General features: G+C 37.4%; 1 protein-coding gene and 1 pseudogene across 2 annotated transcripts in view; one reads left to right on the plus strand and one right to left on the minus strand.

The window, feature by feature from the left end:
- Positions 1-25,950, minus strand: part of INO80 (INO80 complex ATPase subunit) — a 114,734-nt gene that overhangs the window by 51,694 nt on the left and 37,090 nt on the right. For both annotated transcript variants that reach the window (XR_011648411.1, XM_004481521.5), the window contains exons 11-24: positions 25,729-25,796; positions 24,830-25,039; positions 24,250-24,330; positions 23,269-23,364; positions 19,502-19,561; positions 18,606-18,748; positions 17,238-17,322; positions 16,271-16,388; positions 15,412-15,497; positions 12,388-12,555; positions 11,991-12,124; positions 10,610-10,677; positions 9,785-9,878; positions 8,752-8,923 (exon numbers count right to left, since the gene is read on the minus strand). Coding sequence is in view for 1 of the 2 variants with exons in the window: in XM_004481521.5 (XP_004481578.1) it covers positions 8,752-8,923; positions 9,785-9,878; positions 10,610-10,677; positions 11,991-12,124; positions 12,388-12,555; positions 15,412-15,497; positions 16,271-16,388; positions 17,238-17,322; positions 18,606-18,748; positions 19,502-19,561; positions 23,269-23,364; positions 24,250-24,330; positions 24,830-25,039; positions 25,729-25,796 (1,583 nt within the window). In the remaining variant the exon portion in view is untranslated. The remainder of the gene's footprint in view (positions 1-8,751; positions 8,924-9,784; positions 9,879-10,609; positions 10,678-11,990; positions 12,125-12,387; positions 12,556-15,411; positions 15,498-16,270; positions 16,389-17,237; positions 17,323-18,605; positions 18,749-19,501; positions 19,562-23,268; positions 23,365-24,249; positions 24,331-24,829; positions 25,040-25,728; positions 25,797-25,950) is intronic.
- On the plus strand, positions 409-5,345 carry LOC139438184 (small ribosomal subunit protein eS8 pseudogene; annotated as a pseudogene).

Here is a 25,950-nt window from a genome sequence, read left to right on the forward strand (position 1 = left end):
GTGGTAATGGATGGAGTTGACAGTAGCAATTATGATGAGTGTAACAAACACTGTTGATTTATGGATGTGATTGTGGCTGAAACAAGTAGTCTTGGGAGGTTAATGTTACTTAGAGAACACCTGGCAAATAATAAAGGGGAATGTATAACAGTGATTTTGGTGGTAGATAAGGATTGTAGTTAATAATATAAATACAGGAATGTTGTTCTACCACAAAGTATTAAGAAATGGTGATAAAGGGGAAAAATGTAACTGATGTAGCTTATAGAGTATAGTTAACAATAATATTTGGGAAGCAGACATGGCTCAACTGATAGAGGATCCGTCTACCAAATGGAGGGTCCGGGAATCAATCCCCAGGGCCTCCTGATCCATGTGGTAAGCCAGCCCACACACAGTGCTGCTGCCATGCGCAAGAAGAAGTACCCTGCTACGCAGGTCCCCCATGCGCAAGGAGTGCGCCCCACAAGGAACGCCACCCTGTGTGAAAAAAGTGCAGCCCGCCCAGGAGTGGTGTTGCATACATGGAGAGCTGATGCAGCAAGATGATGCAACAAAAAAGAAATGCAGTTTCCCAGTGCCACAGGATAATGCAAGCAGACGCAGAAGAATACAGAGCAAATGGACACAGGAGACAACCGGGGGGGGGGGGGGGAGGGGACAGAAATAAAGTAATAAATCTTTTTTAAAAAACAGTAATATTTAATATGTTATATAGCAAAATCAAAGGCATTATATCAATCCTCAAAGTAAAAAAAACGAATATGGGGTTTACTTTTATGAGAGATGCGTAAGATTAAGCATTTTGTTTCCCTCTTCTTCATTTTCTTCATTAAGGAGAGCTTGATCACGTTATTTAACCAATCTGTGATCATCTGTGTATCTTTCTGAACACTGGAGGAATAAGTGAGTTTGACTTTAGGATTAGGTAAGATAAAAGTGCCTGAACAGAACTTTTTTGAAGTAATGCTTCCATAACTTGTTGAGCTGCATTTTGTCTGTTATTTTATTTTTTGAATTTGAAACAAAGTTTGAAAAAATAAAATTCTAAAATTAAAAAAAAAAAAGAAATGAAGTAGCTAATATAATGGCATCAGCCTGGCAACAAGGGACTGTTGGTAATCTTAAATTAGGTTCATAAATTCTTTGATACTCTTCCCTTCAAAAGGTAGAGACTAATTCCCCTGCCCTTGAATGTGGGTTGGGCTTAGTGACTCCCAAAAGTAAGTTGCATAAAGCATTGTAGCTTCCTTCTCACTCTTTCTCTTGAATCACTCCTTCTGTGGAGACTAGCTGCCATGGCACAAGGACACTCAAGCAGCCCTTTGGAGAGATACACATAGTAGGGAATCAAGGGCTCCTGGCAACAGCCAGCACAAACTTGCCAGGCATGTGAATGAGCCTCTTGGAAGCAGATCCTATAGTCTCAGCCAAGCCTTCCGATAACTGCAACCCTAGTACAATCTCATAGGAGATTTTCTGAGCCAGACCACTACCTAAGCTGTTCTGCAGATTCTGATCAGCAGAAACAGTGTGAGAAAAGAAGTTTTTTTTTTTTAAGCTGCTAAGTTTTAGGATTGTTATATGAAAATACATAACTATTACAGGGGCTAACATTCACAGTCGGTCCCTTCTGCTAATTATTCTTGAGGTTTCCATATATTTGCTTCTCTCTGGACTCCTCAAGAAATGTCTCTAGTTCTCAGCTCAAATGCAGGACAAAAATAATTGATGTAAAATAAGATCAAGAAATGATCAAAAAAGTTAGCAATCCTATCCACTTTTCCTAATTCCCTGGGTATTTCCAACAAGGAAAAGTTAGAACTTGTCATAAAACTCTATCTGAAATATGGAGTAAACCTATACTTGTAATTTCAGGCAGCAGGCTATTCCTTCAGATGAAATCCAGGATCAAAGGGAAAACCAACACTAATCCAATGTACCATATTCAGTTAAGTCATCCAGCAAATATTTATTCAACTTTTAAGTACAAGGTGCTTAAAATAACCAGACAACAAAGACAAGAGGAACTACATAAAATGTCCAAACATCTAAATTGATTTCCCACTTGAAGGGTATGAAGAAGGGAGGAATGGATATTTTAACTGTTACACTTTATCATTATTCACTCTCTACCCTTCCTAACCAGAATCCCATTCCCATCCTCACCCCCATCCCCAAGTATATCCCTGCAACTGGGCTTGAGAGAGTTTTACTTGAGAGAAGGCTGCATGAAGAAAGAGTATGCTCTACAGGAAACAGTGGGTCCTTCCTTGGGTACTTCCATCTATCACCATAGATGAAGGATGCTACACAGCTAAGCATCCTTTACTGTACAGATTAGTGGCTTTTGAGTAAGCAAATATTATGTTAATAATGTAGATGTACATAATTTTAAATAAAATAAGGTACAGGTATTGGGGAAATGGATTAAAAATGTTTCAATAGGGGTACATTAAAAAAAAATTGGGGACCAGTGGCCTTACAAACATTGCCAAAAGAGATTTTAAAAAGGCTTCTAAAATTTGATTCTAAAATTTGAGCTAAGAACAGCAAAACAAAGCTAAAGGATTTGTGCACTACGAGATACCAAAACTTATTAGAGGCAGATGTGGCTCAAGCCGTTGAGCACCTTCTTCCCACATGGGAGGTCCTGGGTTCAGTCCCTGGTGCCTCCAAAAAAACAAACAAACAACAAGCAGAACAAATGAAAAAACCAACTCAGGTGAGCCAATGTGGCTCAGTGGGAGTACTAGCTTCCCACATACAAGGTCCTGAGCTGATTCCCCAGCCCTGGTACCATTAAAAAAAAAACAACACACAAAAAATACAAAAAAAAACCCCACAATCCTTACTATTCACACATACAAAAACAATTCCTTGGCAGTCTGAATGTGAAAAGTAAATCAAGAATACTTTTGGAAAAAAACATAGGAGACTACTTCATGACCTTGGCATAGGCAAAGATGTCTTCAACAGGATACAAAAAGTACTATTCATCAAAAGAAAGCATTAAGGGAAGCGGACTTGGCCCAATGGATAGGGCATCTGCCTACCACATGAGAGGTCCACAGTTCAAACCCAGGGCCTCCTTGACCTGTGCGGAGCTGGCCCATGCGCAGTGCTGATGTGCGCAAGGAGTGTCGTGCCACGCAGGGGAGCCCCATGCGCAAGGAGTGCGCCCCCTAAGGAGAGTTGCCCAGTGCAAAAGAAAGCGCAGCCTGCCCAAGAGTGGTGCCACACACACGGAGAGCTGACACAACAAGATGACGCAACAAAAAGAAACACAGATTCCCGGTGCTGCTGATAAGGATAGAAACAGTCACAGAAGAACACACAGCAAATGGACACAGAGAATAGACAATGGGGTTGGGGAAGGGAGAGATAAATAAAAAAAAAAAAAGCATTAAAACAATGAAAAACAAGGTAGAGTTAAAGATGTGCAATACATAAAGAACTAATATCCAGAATGTATAAAGGCATGCAAATTAATAATAAATGAGATACTACTACTCAGAGGGGCTAAAATGAAGAGACAGACAATAACATGTTCTGGTCAGACAGAGCAACTGGAACTTTCATATACTGTGAATTAGAGTGAAAATTAGTGCAAGTGCCTTAGAAAACTGTCTGGTAGCATCTATTAAAGATGAACACATGCATACACTATTATTCAGCAATTTTACTCTCCTAAGTATATAACCAACAAAATGCATAAGAATATTTATTACACAGTAATGCTCATAGTAGCATTATTTGTAATAACAAAAAATGGAAACGACCCAAATACCTGTCTACACTAACTCTCAGAAGGGAAGGGCACTGGAAAGGAATAGTGGGTGCAAAAGGACTTCTGGAAGAGTCTTGATAAGGTTTTGTGAAAAGTTACTGTATATACATTATTTATACTTTTCTGAATATATGTTAGCATCCAAAGGATAATCAAAAAAAGGTCTTAAAAAAATTTTCTTTAAGGTGGTCCTGGGTTTAATCCCATCACCACCACATACACACCAAAGAAGCACTCAACCACTGAACTACACCTGCTCCCAAAAGTACTTAACATTTTTTTTTTCAGGAAGTATAGGGGATTGAACCCAGGCCCTCGCACATGCAAAGTAGGCACTCAACCACAAAGCTACACCTGCTCCTAAAAATCTTAATACATTATACCTGTTACTTATGCCCCTCTAATCTGCCTGGTCTGTCATCTACTAAAGAAGGAAAACAAATGAATCTAAGAAAATTATCTTTTCAGAATTCAATCAGTTGTTTCTGAGAATTATGATTTCAGATGGTTACTAATTAATTTCTTGAGATAAAATTTTTAAAAAAATCAAATGCTTTAGTTAGGGTTCTGGTTATCTTTTTCAAGTTTTCTTCCTACCCCCTCCAAGTTTTAAAGAGGGACTCCACATTTATACATAGGTCCTTTTCTAATCTTTCAAGACTTCCATTGTCCTTCAAGAGTTTTTAATTCACCACAAAAATAACAGCAAATATCCCTTAAGTAATATTTTTGAACACTTGCTTAAAATAGTAAGAAGAAAGACTGGCCATTTCTGGGGGGCGGGACAGTGTTTTACAAACCAGACTGTGAAGCTTTCTGTTTCCTCTTTTCAGGCAGCGCCATGTGACTGGCATCTCCTGGGACAACTGGCACAAGTGCTGCAAGACTGGGGCAAGAGAAAGCCCTACCACAAGAAGCGGAAGTATGAGCTAGGACGCCCGGCTGTCAACACCAAGATTGGTCCCCCCGCATACACACACAGTTTGTGTGCAAGGAGGCAACAAGTACTATGCCCTGAGGTTGATGTGAGGAACTTCTCCTGGGGTTCTGAGTGCTGTACTCACAAAAGAAGGATCATAATGTTGTTTACAATGCACCCAATAATGAGCTGGTCCACAACAAGACACTGGTGAAGAACTGTATTGTGTTCATTGACAGCACACCAGCAGTGCTACCAGTCCCACCCAGTCTGCCCCTGGGCTGTAAGAAGAGGGCCAGGGTGACTCCAGAAAAGGGAAAGGTTTTAAACAAAGAAAGATCAAAGAAAATTCAGAAGAAAGATGATAAAAAGGAAAAGAATGCCAAAACCAGAGGTTTTCTGGAGGAGCAGTTCCAGCAGGGCAAGCTTCTTGCATGCACTGCTTCAAGGCCAGGTCAGTGTGACTGAGCAGATAGCTATATGCTAGAGGGCAAGAAGATGGAATTCTACCTGAGGAAAACCGAGGTCTGGAAAGGCAAATAATTCTTCCCTTCCATCCTAGCTCATGTAATAAGGATGCTTACTGTTCTATTAAAAAAAATAGTAATAGTCATTTCTGTTTTCTATGAAAATAAATTTTCTTTCTGATTACATAGTAGGATTTCTAAAGCAAAGGAGTCTCCTATAGGATTTGCAAATAGTATTATTATTCCAGAAATATTTTTGTAGACATTAATGACAGGGAATAAGTCATACCAGGAATGGAAAGTCAAAAATCACAAAGTACAGGCATGGTGAATCTATCCCACAAAAAAAACAACATACTGAGAAAGAACCCAAGTATTTAAAACTAGTTGAAGAATTCAAACAGCACAGCAGATACTTACTACATTTAAGTTACACTACTATCCATATTTGGTGGGCTACTGGTTTTTTTTGAGGGCACATTTTTGTCAACCATATTTTTTAAGTTGCATACTTGCTGAATCAAAGACTATGTAATTCGGAAGCCTGGTTTTGGTGTGTATATATTTGATAATATATCAAGCATCTTGAGTTATAAACTTCATTCTCTTAATTTGTGGGGGATAGTTCCAGTTTTTCGAACCTGCTTACCTTTATGCTATCTTTGATTATAAGGGATATAACAAGCATATACCAGAATGTACTAAGGCAGAGGTGAGCCTTCATCATTAACTACATATCAGAGTAACTGCAAGGAAATGTATAAATTGCTCTTGAACAGCTTTTGGACTTTTCTTTCGTACTCAGGAAGTGAGATTCTTTCTTAAATTCTGAAAGGTCAGCTTCTTTCTTTTCTTATTGAAAATGAATGACCCCAGAACCTTTTACATGGTGACTTTTTAGTGCTCTTGCAATTTTAATACTGAGCAGTCATCCAGTGTTGTATTTTTCAAACTGTGAGCTGTGAGAGTCATGAAATTATTTTATAGGTTATAACTAACATTTAAAAAAATTAAAATAAACGCCAGTGCACTGCATATGAAGGTAGATATTGTTTTGTTAATATTTTGTTTTAAACAAGTATGTTATGTACGTACTAAAATATATATGTATATACTAAAATATATATGTATATGAAGCAGATGTAGCCCAAGAGGTTGAGTGCCTGCTCCCCGTATATGAGGTCCTGGATTCAATTTCCCAGAACCGCCTAAAACAACAACAATATATATGTACTATTTAGCATATGTACATACTTAACAGATGTGGTATAAAATATTGAGTTGAGGTCAAACTTCAAAGGTCACAGATATAATGGGTTTTATTACGATTTTAGTAATTATTAAACATTGAACTTCAAAAAAAAAGTCTTTATTCAGAACCTATGCACAGCTTCAAGAAAGCCAAGTAAGGTCATTCTGCTTAGCTGAAAGAGAAGATTTGTTAGAACGGATAGTTTTACAATTAATTATGAGATAAACAAACTCTGGCAAAATACATTGGTTGGATGGTATTTCAATGTATATATGTTAGTGATGAAGATGAGATTAAAAGCAGAACAGTATTTTTTTGGGCATAGATGATGAGCTTTCAGCTACCTGTAGCACACAGGCTCAGTATCTTGGTGTACATTCTAAACCACCCCAAGAGCAAATGCCTATCCATAACACAGAAAATAAAATTTAAAGAGGAAATGGAAACCAATCTAACCTACATTAAGTAAACTTTAGGACTTCACTCACAATTTCCTATAAAGCATACTGCTCACCTAAGAATTTCTCAAACAATTCATTAATTGCATATAAGGACCTCACTGAGGTTGCTCTACACACCACTGTATTTTCAGAAAACAGAGATTACAAATATTAAGTGATGCTTATCTCCAAGTATTAAGATGCAGGTGTCTACATAATAGAAAATAACAAACCCTTGGGAAAATAGGGCTTTCCTATAACAAAAATAGAACTAGTAAAAAATTATAATTGTAGCAACATATATTACCAAACTGAAGGATTTCAAGAAGGAATTAGTCTACACTAGGTTAAACAATTCTCCTTCAGCTATATCAGTGTTCCCAGTATATGCACTAAAAATATTTCATCACTAGGAAATCTTCCTACCACCACTAACTTCGATATTTCAAACAGGTTAGAACCCAACTCTCCTTTGGGATTATTAAGCCTATCTCCAGAGTCCAAAAAGCACATGGACTTATCCGCAATACTTGAGAAACCAACCAGGAAAATAAAAGAGAAGGAAATCATAAGGACTAATTAGTGTACAGGGAACAACAGATCTGGCCAAAGAACATCCTGCATTTGATAACAGTTACGCATAAAACTAACAACCAAGTACATTTATTAGAGGATACAAGGAAAATGGAAGATACTGTCCTAGCTTCTTAACTTTTAATCCAGTTCAAAGCTATAACAAGTAGAGTAATTATCACTCCTCTCTTCAGAACTCTCCAGGGTCACCAATCTTATTCACAATCAAAGCCATCCCTTAAGCAATAAGCTCTGAGACCCCACATGGACTGGACTTATATCTCTGACCTCATTTCCTGCCACTCTCCCCTTCACCTACTCTGTACTAGCCAGTAATTGTATGAAAAAGTATTCAATATAATTACTTTTCATGGAAATACAATATATAACCACAATAAGATATTACTACAAATTCATAAGAATGTGTTACATTAGCTTTATTCATAATAGCTCTAAACTGGAAACAACCCAAACACCTGCCAACTATAAAACAGATGTAAATTGTGATCTATTCAGACAGTGAAATACTTGAGTAAAAGATGCCAGACAGGGAAACGGACTTTGGTCCAGTGGTTAGGGCGTCCGTCTACCATATGGGAGGTCCGCGGTTCAAACCCCGGGCCTCCTTGACCCGTGTGGAGCCGGCCATGCGCAGTGCTGATGCGCGCAAGGAGTGCCGTGCCACGCAAGGGTGTCCCCCGCGTGGGGGAGCCCCACGCACAAGGAGTGCGCCCGTGAGGAAAGCCACCCAGCGTGAAAAGAAAGAGCAGCCTGCCCAGGAATGGCGCCGCCCACACTTCCCATGCCGGTGACGACAACAGAAGCGGACAAAGAAACAAGACACAGCGAATAGACACCAAGAACAGACAACCAGGGGAGGGGGGGAAATTAAATAAATAAATAAATCTTTAAAAAAAAAAGAAGCCAGACAAAGACACAAAAGAGTACATACCAGATAATTTCACTTATATAAAGTTCAAAAACTGAATAAAAATATCTATGATGACAGAAGTAAATGCCAACTTTGTTTTGAAGTAGAGGAACTGAGTGGAAGGGCCTGAGAAGAACTTCTAGGGTGTCGAAAATGTTCCCTAACTTGATCTGGTTGTTATACAGGTATATACATATGTATAAATTCATTGAACTGTATACTGAAGATAACTTTATATCTTTACTGTATATAAAACCTAATTCAATACACTGCACCCACTCCTCTGGGACCTTTTTGGCGCCATCAGACCATCACTTATTATATTATTACTTTTTATAAACTCAAAGAAAAGGAGAATTACACTAAATTAATTGCTTACCTTTAACAAAGGGCAGCTGCAAAGGTTGGGAAAGGACAGTGGAAAATTAACCCCAAGAAGAAAATCCTTGTTTCTCAGATATCTCTGCTGGCTCTCCCCTTCTGGCTCTCCCCAGGAGCGCAGCTGATGGAGCCTGTAGGAGGCTTTCAGAGACAGGAAAAGAGCTAACCATCTGAAACAAACCACATCAGACATGCTTATTCAGTGCTCCATGGAGGTTTGAGGGTCGTTCATAGCAGTTAGGAACCTTCCAAGGGTTGTCTCTCATGAACTTGTCTCTTTCGTGAATATTGAACATTTTAGAAACAGCTGATTCTTTCCTACTTTAGTATAAAGCCATTTCATTCTTTTGTTTTGTAAATTCTATCTTGGCATGTCATGATTACTACTGTGAAAACTAAGATCCTCTGGAAAGCTTCTCTAGGTGTTAACAAATTTTCAGGAGAGCAGGTGTAGCTCAGTGCTGAAGTGCCTACCTCCCACGTGCGAGGTCCTGGGTTCAATCCCTGGTACCTCCTAAAAAAAGAAATATTCAATTTCATTTAAAAACCCTATCATAAACATGTTCTCATATTAGGGAAAGAGCCTTTGCTAATAAGGTATTACTGTATCAACATAACACAAAGTAAAAAAGTTAAGGCCATTATGCCAAAAAATATAATGCAGAACTAAGTTGCTCAGAACAACTCTAAAGGCAGGCTATGCTGCAATCATTAGCAGCCACCATTTGCCCTGTAGAAGCCTATTAATAAAACATAAGAGACTAACTAGATATTAGAGGACTTTAAGATCTTCTGGGAGAGGAATTTAAATAGTTTTATTTAAGGTTTATTATGAAGTATTATGCAATTACTAAATGATCAAAATGGAATTACTAATCTCTTCTAAGTAACAAATTTTATTCTTAACAGAAGACTGAGAGGCTCTCTAAAACAATATACCGTAATATTAAATATTTCATTTCATAGTAATCAACCTTTGTCCCTGTTTATTCCCAACGGCTCTTTTAACAAACAATGAAAAAACTTCTCACCTCGCCAAAAGTCCCTGAAGCATGAGGTTTGCCATTTCTGCTGGAGATACATCAATAAATCGAAGAAAAGAGAAACAGCTTTCTTCATTAATACCTGGAATACCAAAGGACAAAGTTAGATCCAACAGCACACCAAGTGACAATACCCAATTAAAGCCTGCAGAACAGGTGAATTTTGAACAAGGAATCAGAAGACGTATTTATGTTCTAAAAATTCCAACCTAGCCACTTTAATGGAAGCCAGGGTCATTATGTTTGTACTGCAGTAGAGGATATGGAATATATGGGCCATATTGAAAGTGCTTCATTAACTACCTTTGGGACTTTTGGTTCCTTGGCTAACATCTTTTTTTTTTTTTTCATGCCAGGATGAAGAACAGAACAGAACAAACGGACAGAGGTGAAAGATTTCCAACCCTGACCTCAATACTTTCTTTTTTAAGTTTTTAAATACTTTTAACAAAGTTCAAAATTGAGGGGCTTCTTTTTCTTAGACTTAAGAGATGGGAAATAAGTCCCTAGTTAAAACAGGAGTCCTTCAGTGACTTTGTCAAGTTTCAAGGGTAAGAAATTCTTAAAAAATGCAGTTATAAATTAAGGATGTGAAAAGTTAATTTAACTATTTTCAATTGCTTCCTGTTATCGCTACAAATCATAGAGCCTACAGATGAAGAGGACTAATTTATTTCAATCTTATCAAGATTTTATAAAGGCCTAGCATACAGGCAAAACCAGCACTAGTTCCAAATCAGTCACTCAACAAAACAAAACAAAGGTATGGTAAATCCTTGCCATACCTTCCTTCCCAAATATCAAGACACCTACCTTTTCTGTGGAAGAGAGACTGCTGGATATAGTCAGGTGCAAATGGAGAAAGAAGAATCCTTAACCACCTGCAGAGTAGTAAGTAAACAAAGTAAGTCCAAAGCCCAAATATAAGTATCACGAAGTTAACTAGGCTAGAAGTTTCAAATTAAAGAGAATCTTTTAAGTGTGAAACTATTTCTACTTTTAAGAGTTTATAGTAGTTTGTTGTCATACTACCAAGCAAAAATCATGGCATAAATGTCACAAAGTCCTAAGTTCTTAAAGGTGTAAGGAGGTAATTCCAGCACTGTTATCATATACATATATATGATGTTGAACAAAAATCACAAAAATTCTGGTCCATTTCCCCCTGGTTATCTAATTATCATCCTGGTTCTATCACAGACAAAAACTTTTTTTTCTTTCATGAATCAATTTTATTGATATATATTAATAAAGCATAAATTTTAGTCAAAGTGTACAATCAGTGGTATTTGATATAATTACATAGTTGTGCATTCATCACTTCAATCATTTTTAGAGCATTTTCATTATCCTAGAAACAATACTAATAATACTAAAAAACCAAAGCCAACCAAATAAAACTCATCACCTCTCAATCTCTCAGACAAAAACTTTTAAAACTAAACCCAAGAAACATAGCTCAACTTCAATTTCTTTAGGCTAAATATGGACCACTATTTTGATAATACTGTCTATATTGTTTCTCTACAGAAATTCATGGTTCTCAAATGTGGGTCACTCAGGAAATTCTCTGTTACATAATCTAGATGTCAAGGCCAATTCTAACTCAAAGCTGTAGAATGGACCCACACATCTTTTATTCAGAAAAGAATGTCTCTAATCTAACATAATTACCTTTTACCAAATCTGTGATTGCTGATTCTGAAAAGACTACAGGGTATTCTACTTCAAGTCTCCAATAGCCTCAGAAGAAGGGAAATTTGATTAATTTGATACCCAATTAGTTCTCTCATACATGCTATTCTAAGCGTAATAAGGCACAAATGTCATATAAGCATGTAACATTCAGTCCTGGATTATACACCACAAACCAACTTCAGCAATGGCACAGACATGAGCTGCTCTCTCTTGGTACAAGTACATATTTGGACACAGGTGCACATTCCTGATTTGGAAAGGCTAAGAAAAGAAGATGGCAAATGGAAGTGAATTGGGCCTTTAAGGTAATCTAGTTAAATCCTTAGGGATGCTTAAACTCCTACCATGAGATGCTCAACAAATAGTTGTCTATTCTGTGCTAAAATACATCATTGTTGGGGAACTCAAAAGCTCTCTACTAAATTTATCTAGTATACCATAAACCTCCAAATTACAAAAATATCCTTAGGGTAAATAGATATTAACATTAGCTTACCTGTCTCGTGAATGGTTGAAGACCCTGATCTGTCCATGACGGTATATAAACTTTGAAATTTGATATGGCTTTAGGGAAACATGAAATGGAGACCAAGTTTCTTGCCGTTCAAATAACTCTGGGTGATTACATACCTAAGAGGAAAAGATATTTTAAGGACAACACTGTCGTGAACAGGTATCACTCTAAGGAATGACAGGGACCCCAAATTCTGAACGTTTATCTTTGTGAAAGTATTTCCATTTTCTTATCTTTTTAACAGTTCTGCTTTAAAAAGTCCTTACTACCATCATAACAATAATGGAACACTGACATACTTTATTTATTTGGCATTAAGGCTTTTTTCCTGAAGTGGGTTAATAAAGACAACTCCAAGGCAGTTGACATAAACTCTTACTTTCCTAAACTGCATGACCAGATTCATGAGACTGCTGGTGGTATTTTGTGCCTGCTGGGTAGAGCCCATAGAAGACTGCAATAAATCCTCAATGGAAATTTTGTTCTTCAGTGCCTGATACAGCAGCTTTTGTCGGCTTGTCAGCTGGCAATACATTAGAATCTCAATCTAAAAAATAAGAACAATTATATTCAGAAAAAGTTTTCTTGTCACACTTTACATGCTTTCCCTGGGCAATCTCTTCCATTTCCAATAGCACTAATCATCACTCATCTTGGTGACTTACCAAAATATATTTTTAAACATCCCAGCCCCCAATTTTCAACTACTTACTATGACAGACAGTATCCCTCACAGAGCTTACAGTAATTGCATAAACAACAGAAAAAATTTTTTTTCTCCACAATTCACTAAATTTTAAGAGCATCACTCAGTTGCCAAAAGAAAAACTTCAGCCAGCTCTGTTTTTTCACATCCCACGTTCTAACATTTCTGAAATTTCTCTCTCAACTTGATATGGAAATTTACCTTTAACCACAATTTGTTTCCATTAACCTAATAGAGGTCCTCGTCATATTTTTGAATTTTCCTGCCTTTAGTCTCTCCTGGTTCTAATATACTTTCCACATAAATCTTATAAATGCCAACTCACCATCCAAGATCTACCTCATAGCCTTTGATGCCTTCTATAACTTCCTCTAACAGTACTACTCCCTTTTCTATGTTTCCATTAACATAGTCATTACATCCCTTATCACACAGTATTAAAATTGTGTATTCATCTCTCTTGGAAGTCTAAATGGAGCCTGAAGACTGCATCCTTATGTACCAGTGCCTGTATATTTAATAGTAAAGAGACTGAAATTTATATTATGTGCAGTGGTTAAGAACTATATGCCACCTATAGTTGTCCCTGGAATTGGTAGGCATCTGCGCAAGAGACTTAAATCTCTGGGCTGTCCATGTACCAACTGGGCCCTGAGCCTCAGTGGAATTGCAACACCCACTCTCTAGTTCATTGGACTCACCCAGGGTGACTAAGAAGGAGGTGAGGAGGGACAACCACCACACCAAGGAACCAAGAGGGTCTACAACTGCAAGCAAAAGAGTGTTCCATCCATCAGCCATATGGGCTTTGAAGCCTCCTCTCAATTAGAGGTAGAGTTGGCATCACCATCCCAGAATCCTCAGGTTTGGGGAATAACATATGGACTAGAGTGGACTTACTGGTATTCTACTATAGACTTATTATATTCTAGCAACGGAAGAAATAATATCATAGATGTGGAGACAGTGGCCACTAGAGTTGCCGAAGGCATGGAGAGGGAAAAAGAGGTGTAATACAGGGGCATTTTCAGGACTGGAATTCTCCTGAATGACATTTGCAAAGAGAGATACAGGACATTATATACCCTGCCATAACCTATAGAATGGAGTGTAAGAGAGTATAAACTACAGTGTAAACTATAATCCATGCTGTGTGGCAGTGCTCCAAAATGTGTTCCTCAACTGCAATGAATGTACCACACTAATGTTAATGTGGGGAAAAGTAGGAGGTGTGGGGAGTGGGGCATATAGGAATCCCTTAAATTTTTTTACGTAACATTTTATGTAATCTAAGTATATTTTAAAAATAAATTTAAAAAAACCAAAAAACTACATGTCTTCTGATCACTTTCCTATTTCCCCAAAAATAAGAAAATTACAACCCTGCTATTGTTTTTTAAAAATTTTCTGATGACATAAAGGCCTCAGGGTCCCACTGTTTTAACAGTGTTTTTCTTCTATCATGTGTATCTGTGTGACACAGGCACGATGGTTCTTAGTTAAAACCAGCCAGTTTCACAAAACAGTCATTTAAAAGAAAATACAAGGTACACTTCTGTTCTCTTTGTAGTAAGATGTACATCCCCACCACAATCTTCCAAAAAAGGTCACCACCTTCAAGATGATCCAGCCTTCTGGCAGTGATAGGGGAGAATAACATGATAGTACCAAGAATATGGAAAGGCATCTTCTAAGCAGAGAGTAGAACTGTGAGAAATAGGTGTAATCTATTGGGGATAGGGAAAATCCCCAAAGACTGAGAATTGGGAGAAAAGGGAAATGGGAGGATTTACAGGATACGACAGAAAACAAGTCTGGTAAGTATCCAAAAATAAAAAAAGATTACAACCTAAAGTACATTTAAAAGTCTAACTCTAACTCTTAGTTTGCAGAAATACAGATGACAGAGGGACATGTAGGTAAATACTACAACGATGCAATCAGTAAAATCCAGTAGGTGGAAAATGCTATAGGGCAAGCAACTCAGTCTCTTTAACAAAGAACTGCAAGGGAAAAAAGAAGGGAAGGATTATAAGATATTTAAGAGACCAAATGGCTAAGTGTGGACTTGCCTAGATACTGATATTAACAAACTGACTCTTTAAGAAAAAGAGAGAGAGAAGGAAATAAGGAGAGAGAGGGAGAGGCAGAAAGAGAGAGACACACACATATACAAAGACAACTGGGGATATCTGAGTCCTGACTTGACATAGGATAACATAATGGAAAATTTTTTTTAGTAGCGGTGATAATAGTATGCGTTGTTTGTAATATATATGTATATATATAAAGACCAAGTTTTATAGAAAACATACAAAAATATTTTTTTAAAAAATGACATAACTTGACATCTGGGATTTGCTTCAGAATAATACAGAAGGGTGGGGATGGCTTTCAGTTGATTATTGTTGAAACTGGATAATGGGTACAAGGGGTTCATTATATTATTCTCTTTACTTTTGTAGTATTTCAAATATTCCATATTAAAATAAATATTAAACACAAAGGAAAAATGTTATTTGCCTTATCTGACTCATTTTAAGGACTCTTTGACCTACTTCTAACTAAAGGTTTTTTCCAATCAAATTAGCTATAAACATATATTCAGGGTTGTTTTGCGATTTTTGTTTTTTTCTCCTCTGAAACACCAAGTTATTGCCTATTAAGGTTTAAATTCATGAGGTCTTCTTTCCATACCTTGTCAGACAATTCATTTTCCACATCTTTTTTGATTCTCCTCAGCATAAACGGCTTCAGGATCATATGTAAGCGAGACAGTTGATCTGAAATGCGAGGTCCCCCCCACAAAAAAATAAATCATACATTGATTTAACACAAACAACTAAAAACAAATACCATGCTTATCTCTCACTAAACCCTTCAAACACCTTTTGGCTCAATGATTTTCTAAAATAAGTTTGGGACTTAATTTTTAGTCCCAAGTAGGAAACCAAGGAATCTGAATTTTCTTTACCTTCTAGGTAAAAGCCAAAAGTCATCTTTCAAAGGATAGATGTCAACAACTTGTAGTCTAAGAAATTACTTAAGGACTTTTATAATAGTTAGTAGATATCACTTCTTGTCTATATAATAAATCTTAAAATGCTCATAAAACTAGGCAGATATATTCAAAAAGGTCAAAAGTATAGATAAACAAGGTTAAAAATGTTCATAACAGAAACAAATCCTAATATATATGAAAATTATAAAAATGATTCTTCTAACATATTTTGTTTTTTATCACAGGAGAAAAGCCTAGTCCCATTCCACAAAGAATATAATTCTGATATGAATTTCAGGATCTACCTGGGAAATGGAGGCTCTATATGCTAAAATGCAGTACTCTAGAAATTCTGCCTGTTCTGCTTTGATTACAAGACTGCAACAATACCACCTAAGTTTTTTTTTTCACTCTTTCTTAACACATACAAAGTACACAATTTTTTTTCCATTCTATGTATATTGAGAAAAAACTCTATGTAGAAGGAAACACATTTATTTGGTTGCCTATGCTGAAAGGTAGGAAAAAAGTAAGAAAGTTCATAACAGTACTCACTCTCATCAATGGCAGATTTGTTTTCAGCATGGCTCTCAATGTCCTTGGAAAACCATTCATTGAATTCCTCATGTGAATCAAATAATGTTGGCATAATAAAATGTAGCAGAGCCCAGAGCTGGAAACAAAAGAACAAAACAGCTGTATGGCTATAGTGTGTGAGGATATATGTGGGTGTGGAGAATGAGAGAAAGTGCAGGTGTGCATGTCTAGGTGTAGGTGCATGTGTTATATGAGTGAGAGAGTGAATGAGTGCATGGCATATGCCTCATCAGCTAACCCTAATTTTATTAAGTGCTAATTAGAAAAATGCAATTATTTTTCAATTAACTTCAAATTAAAAGTTTTCAAATTCCTGCTCAGAATTTGCAGTGGGAAAGTTTTAAAGATCAAATTTTTAAAAAATCTGATTCGCAAGTGAACACAATCTGAGGTTGCCTAACTTGTTACTAATAACTCTAGAATGGGGTTGGCAACCTATGACCTATCATACCAAGTCTGGTCTGTCAACTGTTTTTGTAAATAAAATTTCTTTTGGAATACAGCTATGCTCATTCATATATGTAATGTATATGGACTGCTTTCATTTAACAGCAGCAGAGTTGAGTAGTTAGACAATGACCACGTAGCATGCAAAGCCTACTGAACCCCAGACAGAAAAGTTTGCCGACTCTTGTTCTAGATGATCAATTATCCTTCCAAAAGAAAGAAAAGCTCCTCTCAGTGTTAATGTGTTTACTATTTCATACATAAATACAAAGGCCATTATACTAAAGAATAAGAAAACAGGACTGATGCCCAAAAGACCACTTAAGGCACGCTATGTTCAAATTCTTCCTTTTACATGGGTTCTATAATTTGTACAGAGCAGTAGCATTTCAGCTGGGCATGGGTAAAGAATTCCATGCTGTACACAAACTACTCTGTTTAATGTACAATAAATCCTAAGGCTTTAATTAGTGCCTACCTCTGCCATGGTGTTCTGAATGGGGGTTCCAGTTAGCAAAAGCCGATTCCGACACTGGAATTGCAAGAGGATCTTCCAACGAACACTGTGTTATAAATGTCAAGTTAGCGGTAAATCTTTTTATCCTACTAGAAGCCATTATTTCTAAAAATGCTTTCCAAAAAAATGACTCAAAATCAAGTAATTCACAATGCATACAAAAATCAGTCTTTACTGTTCCTGGCCATGGGCATGTTCCTCCTTCAAGAGTTCAATATAGAAACATCCTTCAAAAGACAGAAAATTCCACAGAAAATGCCATCCTGCTGGTTAACATGAACTTCTAAGAAAGTTCTGTGAGCTCACCAAGTGCTAATAAAAATACATCAAATCCATGGACTTTTGTTGGTTTGTTTTTTCTATAGACAAAGCCTCATTAACCATTCAGTTTGTGACCTTAAAGATACTGGGAGGCAGCAGACTTGGCCCAGTGGTTAGGGCGTCCATCTATCACATGGGAGGTCCACGGTTCAAACCCCGGGCTTCCTTGACCCGTGTGGAGCTGGCCCATGCGCAGTGCTGATGCGCGCAAGGAGTGCCCTGCCACACAGGAGTGTCCCCCACGTAGGGGAGTCCCATGCACAAGGAGTGCGCCCTGTAAGGAGAGCCGCCCAGCGCGAAAGGAAGTGCAGCCTGCCCAGGAATGGTGCCACACACACGGAGAGCTGACACAAGATGACAAAACAAAGAGAAACACGGATTCCCGTGCTGCTGACAACAACAGAAGCAGACAAAGAAGACACAGCAAATAGACACAGAGAACAGACAACTGGAGTGGGGGAGAAGGGGAGAGAAATAAATAAATAAATCTTAAAAAAAAAAAAAAAAAGATACTGGGATCCTGTTAACATTTTATTTAAAAATATGTATATAATCTCTAAGAAAAGTATTCTTGAGGGTCTAATAACCATCCAAGCAATGGGGACAACCTACATAAAACAGACAGAACCTCCCATCCATATAATGTAACATTCTACTTTCTACTTAGACCTCCTGTCTAAGAAATAATTTCTCAAACAAAGAGCAGAGACTCCTTCCTCTATAGAAATTTTCCTAGAAGAAAAAAAGAACTGTCAAAATATCATAATTATTGAGTAGAAAGGGAGAAGTTGAGAAAAAATGCTTATATTCTAAGCATTAATATTTATGTCCCATGAAAAACGCAAATAGAATTTTTGCCTATTGGTCAGGTACATAGTTTATGTAGAGACCATATCATGCCAATGTTCTGAAACTTCCTTGATATTAATTCATATAAATGAATATATGTTCTTTTTGTTTCTTTTTTTGCCCCAGTCCATGGAGTTCAGTTACTACTATTCATGTTACCTGGAACTACTCTTGAGAGCCTGGGCCTCATCCAGTACCATGTACTGCCACTTCACCCGCTGGAAATACTTTACATCCTGCACCACCAGCTGGTAGCTGGTAATAACCACGTGGAAGGGTGCATCCTGAGTGTAGAGGGTCTTCTGTAAATAAATGAAAAGGTGAAAGGAGATAGATGACAATTCATAATTATGTAATGAGGTAAGGACCAAGGGCCAAGAAGTTTAAAATAGCTCTAAATATGTGCTTCTTCCATGTAGAATGGAGATCTGCAGTGAAATGAACCAAAACTTTTTAAAGTCGTCAGTGCAATCATAAACTATGCTAAAAATTAGTCTTTAGATTGTTAAAGAATAATCCTGGAGTTCAAGTTCAGCATCCAGAAACACATAAGAAGATTTTAGGGAAGCGGATTTGACTCAACTGATAGAGTGTCCGCCTACCACATCGGAGGTCCAGGGTTCAAACCCAGGGCCTCCTGACCTATGCGGTGAGCTGGCGCACATGCAGTGCTGATGCATGCAAGGAGTGCCATGCCACACAGGGGTGTCCCCCGTGTAGGAGTGCCCCACGTGCAAGGAGTGCACCCCGTATGGACAGCCGCCCCGCGCACACAGCATGCCCAGGAGTGGCACTGCACACATAGAGAGCTGACACAGCAAGATGATGCAAAAAAAAGAGACACAGATTCCTGGTGCCACTGACAAGAATGTAAGTGGACACAGAAGAAAACAGGGAATGGACACAGAAAGCAGACAACTAGTGGGGGGGGGGATAAATAAATAAAAATAAATCTTTAAAAAAAAGGGAAGATTTTATATGTTAGAAGTTATTCAAATCAACTGGAGAAATGACTACACATATGCTTGTTTATATACATATACATGCAAAGTTACCTGACTCCAGAACCTCCTGATGACTTTTCTATCATGAGGATTTCCCCAATATGGTAGCACCTGGGAAAAAAGCCAATATATAGATTATTTTCTACCAATAATCTTAAAAGTATCATCACAAATATGTTATTCAGAATTATTTTTAAAAAGCTAATAAAATGAATAGAGGAGTTCTTCTGTCAGTGGTGGATTAGGTGGCTTGAGCAATCCTCCTGCTGACCAGATTAAAACACACACAAAACGTGTTTGGAGGCATCAGAGAGCTACTGAGTCAGTGAAGAATTATGGAATTATGGAAAAATCCAGAAAAGAATGAATCCTAAAAAGGTAAGCCTGGCTTTTGGTATATCTTTCCCCCAAAGGCATTTATCTATTCCAAAAGTTCTAGTTGAGAGGCCATTTTAAAAAACTGAGCATAGTTTTTTAGAGATGTAGGGTCGATCTGTAGAAGAAAAACTAGCTCAAGGAGGTGGGAATCCGGTGACCACCCACCTTGCCAGCTTTACATTGGTACTCAAGGGCTATGTACTAGTAGTAAAGGTAAATCATTTACTGACTTGCCTTTATAAGTACTAAACCCAGCTTCAAATTACCAATTCCTAACTAGATTAGGGGACTATGGAATATTATGGCCCCAGGGAGAAAAAAAAATACTAGTGGCAGGCAAACAATATAACTCCTGTCTGAAACAAGAAAACAGTACCCAGAACCCACAAGTACCTCTAAAGTTGTTCCTGTACAACATCTGGCATATAATCAAAAACAACCAGACAGATGGGAAGACTACATCGCATGACTGAAAACCAACAGGAAGAACAGATAACAGATACAAACCACAGAGGATCCAGATAATGAAATGAAAGTATTAGAAACAGACATAATTTCAGTGGTATACTAAAAATTATAAAAGAACCAAAGGGAAATTTTAGAAACTAAAATTAATGAAGAAAATATCCAGACTAGAACATGGAGGGAAAAAATACAAAATTTAGAAAAGAGTGTGAGAGATACAAGAGATAGGGTTTTAAAAAAAAAAGCGTAACATGTATATAATTAGAGAATGGAGCAGAAGCAGTATTTGAAGAGTTAATGGCTGACACGCAGGGGTGTCCCCCGTGTAGGGGAGCCCCATGCGCAGAGCAGAGTAGGCCCCGTAAGGAGAGCTACCCTGCGCTAAAAAAGTGCAGTCTGCCCAGGAGTGGTGCCACACACACGGAGAGCTGATGCAGCAAGATGATGCAACAAAAATGAGACACAGATTTCCAGTGCCACGGACAAGAAAACAGGCGGACACAGAAGAACACACAGCGAATGGACACAGAAAGTAGATACGGGGGCGGGGGGATAAATTTTTTTAAAAAAGGGTTAATGGCTGAGACATTTCAAAACCAAGTTATTAAATGACAGATTCAAAAAGCACTATAAGTCCTATAAAGGTAAAGAGAAAGAAAACCACATCTAGGCACATCATAGAAAAACTGCTGAAAACCAAAGACTTAGAGAAAATCTTAAAAGTAGTGAGGAAAAAGACCTATCATTCTCTGTAGTGGTTTTAACACATCTACAAATAAAATGAACTTTTAGACTGTTATAACCCATAAATCAAAGTACCTTTTGAATGTAATCTATATACCTGAGCAGTCTACACTTATGTTTCAAACAGAAATGAACATATTTATAACAATCTAAAGGATTATTGGCAATAGAGTAGGGATCAGCAAACTTTCTGTAAACGGCCAGATATTAAATACATTAGGCCATATGGTCCCTGCCCTGTCACAAATCAAGTGTATATTCAACCCTGCTATTGTAGTGCCAACACAGACATAAACAATAGGTAAACAAAAGAGTGTGAATGTGTTCCAATATATATGAATTTGAATTGCATATGAGTCGTGAAATATTATTCTTCTGAGTTTTAAAAAAATCAACCATTAAGGGAAGTGGATGTGGTTCAACGAGAGAGCATCCACCTACCATATAGGAGGTCCAGGGTTCGATACCCAGGGCCTCCTGGTCTGTGTGGTAAGTTGGCCCACAAGCAGTGCTGCTGTGTTCAATGAACGCCATGCTATGCAGGGGTGTCCCCTGCGTGGCAGTGCCCCACGTGCAAAAGGTGTACCCTGCAAGGAGAACTGCCTCGCACGAAAAAAAGTGCAGCCTGCCCAGAAGTGGTGCTGCACACATGGAGAAATGATGCGGCAAGATGACACAACAAAAAAGAGACACAGATTCCCAGTGCCACCTAACAGAATGCAAGCAGACACAGAAGAACACACAGTGAATGGACAGAGAGAGCAGACAATGGGGGACAGGGGAAGGGGAGAGAAATAAATTTAAAAAAAAAACAAAAAAAAACAATCAACCATTAAAAAATGTAAAAACCAATCTTAGCTAGCAGACTGTACAAAAACAGGTGGTGGCTGGAATTGGCCTATAAGCCATAGTTTGGCCATAGTTTACCCACCCCTAAACTAGAGCATCAAAAGAGGTTCAATGAACAAATTAAAGCTCACTTACAAGTGTAGGTATAAAACCAAAGGAAAGGAGCTAATGACCTAAGTAGTACCATATTGCCATCTATTGGCCAGTGGAGGAAGTACTGAACACTTACGTCATTTTGCAGAAATTTAAGACTGCTGTATTTTTCAATTTCCTAATTGTTCAACATGTACTGAACATGAATGAATGGGAACACACACACACACACACACACACACAGAAAAAATGGTAATCTCTGTATGATTTCATATGGCCAAAAACTCAAGAGAATATATTCAACAAATGGCCTCAGAAAAAGCTCTTTTCCTTGACTGAAAATAAGCTACAGAACAGATATGACTTTTAAATAGTTTCCAAATCTGCAAGTCATCTACAAAGTTTGGGTCACAGCATAAATGTGGGGTATCCCAAACATATTAGTATTCCTTACAAAACATAAGCATTTGTCTTCCATCTCCATCTTACCCCATGCCCTTTAAACTGAATGGATCCCAAAACTGTTAGAGAGACTCAAAATCACAGAGCTGGTGTCAAAATTTGATATATATAATCCCCACAAAATCCTCCTCACCCTGCAACTTCGTTATCACTTAATTATCTCTTTAGGGGCAGAATACAGATTGAAGTCATTTTCCCTTTTTACTCGCAAACAATTAACAAATCCCACCCATTCTTAATCACATCCCTACAACTTTCCCAAACTAAATTCCTGTTCAAATCTTGTCCATGTCTTAACTTGATGCAACATACTTCCTTGCTTAGCACTTCCTACCTCAATTCCTCTGAATTATTTAAATCAACTCTCAGTTTATCTAACTTAAACATTATAACCTGAACTGAGACTAAATGTCTGGCTTTGGAGAATAAAAAGAACAGATTATTAATGAATATATTTGGGATATAGCGGAAGGCAGTGCCATAAATTAGAAGACACTTGACCTATTTTATGATTTACCAAAACTACAGTAAACACATGTGGCAGATATTTCTATTACAGTAGTTTGACCAGGAGAAACAAATCAAGAGGCTTAAAGCAGCAAGCCATTCAAACTGGACTTTGGTTTCCTACTTATGAAATATGAAGATATAATCTGTTCTCTTCTTGCTCCCATCAAAAACTTTTATAGGGAATGTATGCAAGGTATTTTGTAAATAGTCTAAGAAATGAAAACTATTACGAATACTTGAATAAATCAGAAAGGCAGCAAAAAAAGAGTTAAAGTTTATTTTAAAGACGAAGAGAAGTTTTGTTGGATTTATTGTACCTTAAATTTAGGAACAAATCTAGTAAACTCCTGGTGCCAATTGTTAAGTGTAGAAGCAGGTGATATTATTAAGAAAGGTCCCCAAATGTTCTCTCTCTGCAACAGAAAAAATGGGTCAGCCAACTGCAGGTAAATATTTAATTCAAAACTTTAATTAATAACAAGAACAGGTTAAGAATATAAGAATTATAAAAATGGTGCCTAGCTCCCAAATAGGCACATCCAATAATTTTATACTATGTTAATAACACAGGCAAGGAAGTTACTCACACACACCTTGAGAAAAAATAGAGCTGTTATTCCCTCTCCTGACTATTGACAGGTTCTAATTTATATCTTCACAAGACACTTATGATATACTGACTTGTTTGTGCTATACTCTCCTGTAATAGATGATCTAAGAATTTTACTAATATTTAATTGGTATTGAGCTTTTGCTCTTTTCAAAGTGCTTTTATACGTATTTTCTCATTAAATTCTACAAATTTACTACAAGGTAATTTTCCTCCCACTTGACAGCAGAGGAAACTAAAGCTGAGAGTGTCAAAGAGAAGTCAGTTCAAAAGAGGTTATGTGATTTCTCTAGGTACATTGCTAGTAAGGATAGAGCTGAGTAGTGAACAGAGGTCTTCTGATTTAACACAGCACTCTTGCTACTACACTACTTGTTCTCAATGGGGGGACAGGAGGTTCAAACCCACACATGCTCAAAACACATCCCAGCCCTGTTAAAACCAAAGTATTTTTTTAAATTAAAATAAAATACAAAAACAAACAAAAACCAAAGCATTATACATACTGTCCCTCTGAAAAGGCCTTGAGAGCAAGGATCAAGTCTTATAGTCTTCATATGCTACAGAGCCTAGCACAGTGCTTTGTAAGTGACTGACTCTGAAGAAATCATTTGTTGAATGGCTAAATGATAAAATAAGTATATATCAAGGAATAAAGAGACAAGATGGAGAGATTGCATCTACCCACCTCAGCCAGATGGGCCAGGAGGGCAATGCTCTGTACTGTTTTACCAAGGCCCATTTCATCAGCAAGAATTCCATTAATACCCTGGAAAAAAAACACTCAGGGTTACTACATTCTGTGTTCATCTGCATTCCATCAGTGTTCAACCCACTGCCCAAAAGATGAAACCAAGATGAAAAACTTGTTCAAACAAGAGTGACTAGAGGTTAAGTCAGCACAATTACCCAATACTGTAACGATTCCTTTTGCCAACTCCACAGCTATAACTGTAAACTATGATATATTGGCTCAACAGGCCAAAGCCAGTTCTTCAGCTAATCTAAGCCAGGACGCAAGCAAACAATCAAGTTTACCAAGGCCACTTAAGACAAACTTACATACATGATATAAATATTTTCCAATAAAATCTCTAGGTTAGAAATACAAGGCGCAACTTTCTGCCTCTTGTTAAAGGACAAGGCTTTTTAAAACGGCTGAGATCTAAAACATTATCTTGTGCTCATTTTACCATTACAATTGAGTCAATGACGTTAGGAAAACAGAACAAACAAAACAGTGGGTATGACATAATTCTAAAATTCACCTGTTCATAGAGATTGGCCAACCAATTCATGCCTTTCAGCTGATATCCTTTCAATTTGCCATTAAAAATTGTGGGCTGTGGAATATCCTCACCAGCCCGGATAGATGGGTTTGCCAGGCTGTAACTCTCCCCAAACCCAGTGCCAGACTTGTTTGCTGCCCGTAGGGCTGCTGCTCGGCTTTCTTTTGCATCTTCATCAAATGACCTTGTCTGGAAATTTTTGAAAATTATTTTGGGAGAAGAATGTAAGAGGAAAAAAATATTAAATGCAAATAAAATTTCTACCCAGTGCTGAGAAAAATAATTGGGACAAAATTTCTGATTAATATAATCTGATAATGTAAGGTGATATATATGTTACATGAAAACATAAGTACATTATTTAAAGTATATTACTAATACAATTTAATATTATAATTGTTAAAAGTATTTTTTGATGGGTATACATTGAGCCATATGACATTCATCAGGCTATTTGCGAAAGACTTGGTATTAAGTTTGTTTCATTGGTTGGGGCTGCTGAGGGATTGCCACATTTGTGTCTGTCTTTGACTTGACTTCTGTCAAAGGTACAGAGGCTTCTATGCAGTATATTAATCTATGTTTTCTCTATTTAATTCCACCTAACTTAGAAGTTAGATAAAAACAAGGCAAACTGTTCTACCTTCAATCAACATACTCCTAAAGCTTAGACAAGTATTCACTTGTCTTCCACCTCTTAAGTATTCCTACTGTTCTCAAGTAGAGAAATAGTCCCCACCCTACATTCTCACATACACATACTAATGGATGCTGTAAATGGAAAATGTGATTACAATTAAAGGAAGACCATCTCCGTAAATGGTTGTGGGGTGTTTTAAGGGCCAATTACACTTTACTTATTCATTTTTAAGACTCACCCGAGCTTGGTGAATATGGTAAGCATTTTCAGCATTCTTCAGGGCCTGGGCTTTGAAATGGTTACTATCTGAAAAGGAAAAACCTATAAATTATCATACCTCATCAACTGATCTCCTTCAAAGAAGTAATTCACACTGACATATGTGGATCCCTGATTTCCCTATTCTTCTTATCCCTAAGCTCACTGGAAGTGGGGGAGGAGAATGGTTCAAATTCTTTGA

Source organism: Dasypus novemcinctus, chromosome 3, assembly GCF_030445035.2.
Source record: "Dasypus novemcinctus isolate mDasNov1 chromosome 3, mDasNov1.1.hap2, whole genome shotgun sequence".
NCBI lineage: Eukaryota > Metazoa > Chordata > Mammalia > Cingulata > Dasypodidae > Dasypus > Dasypus novemcinctus.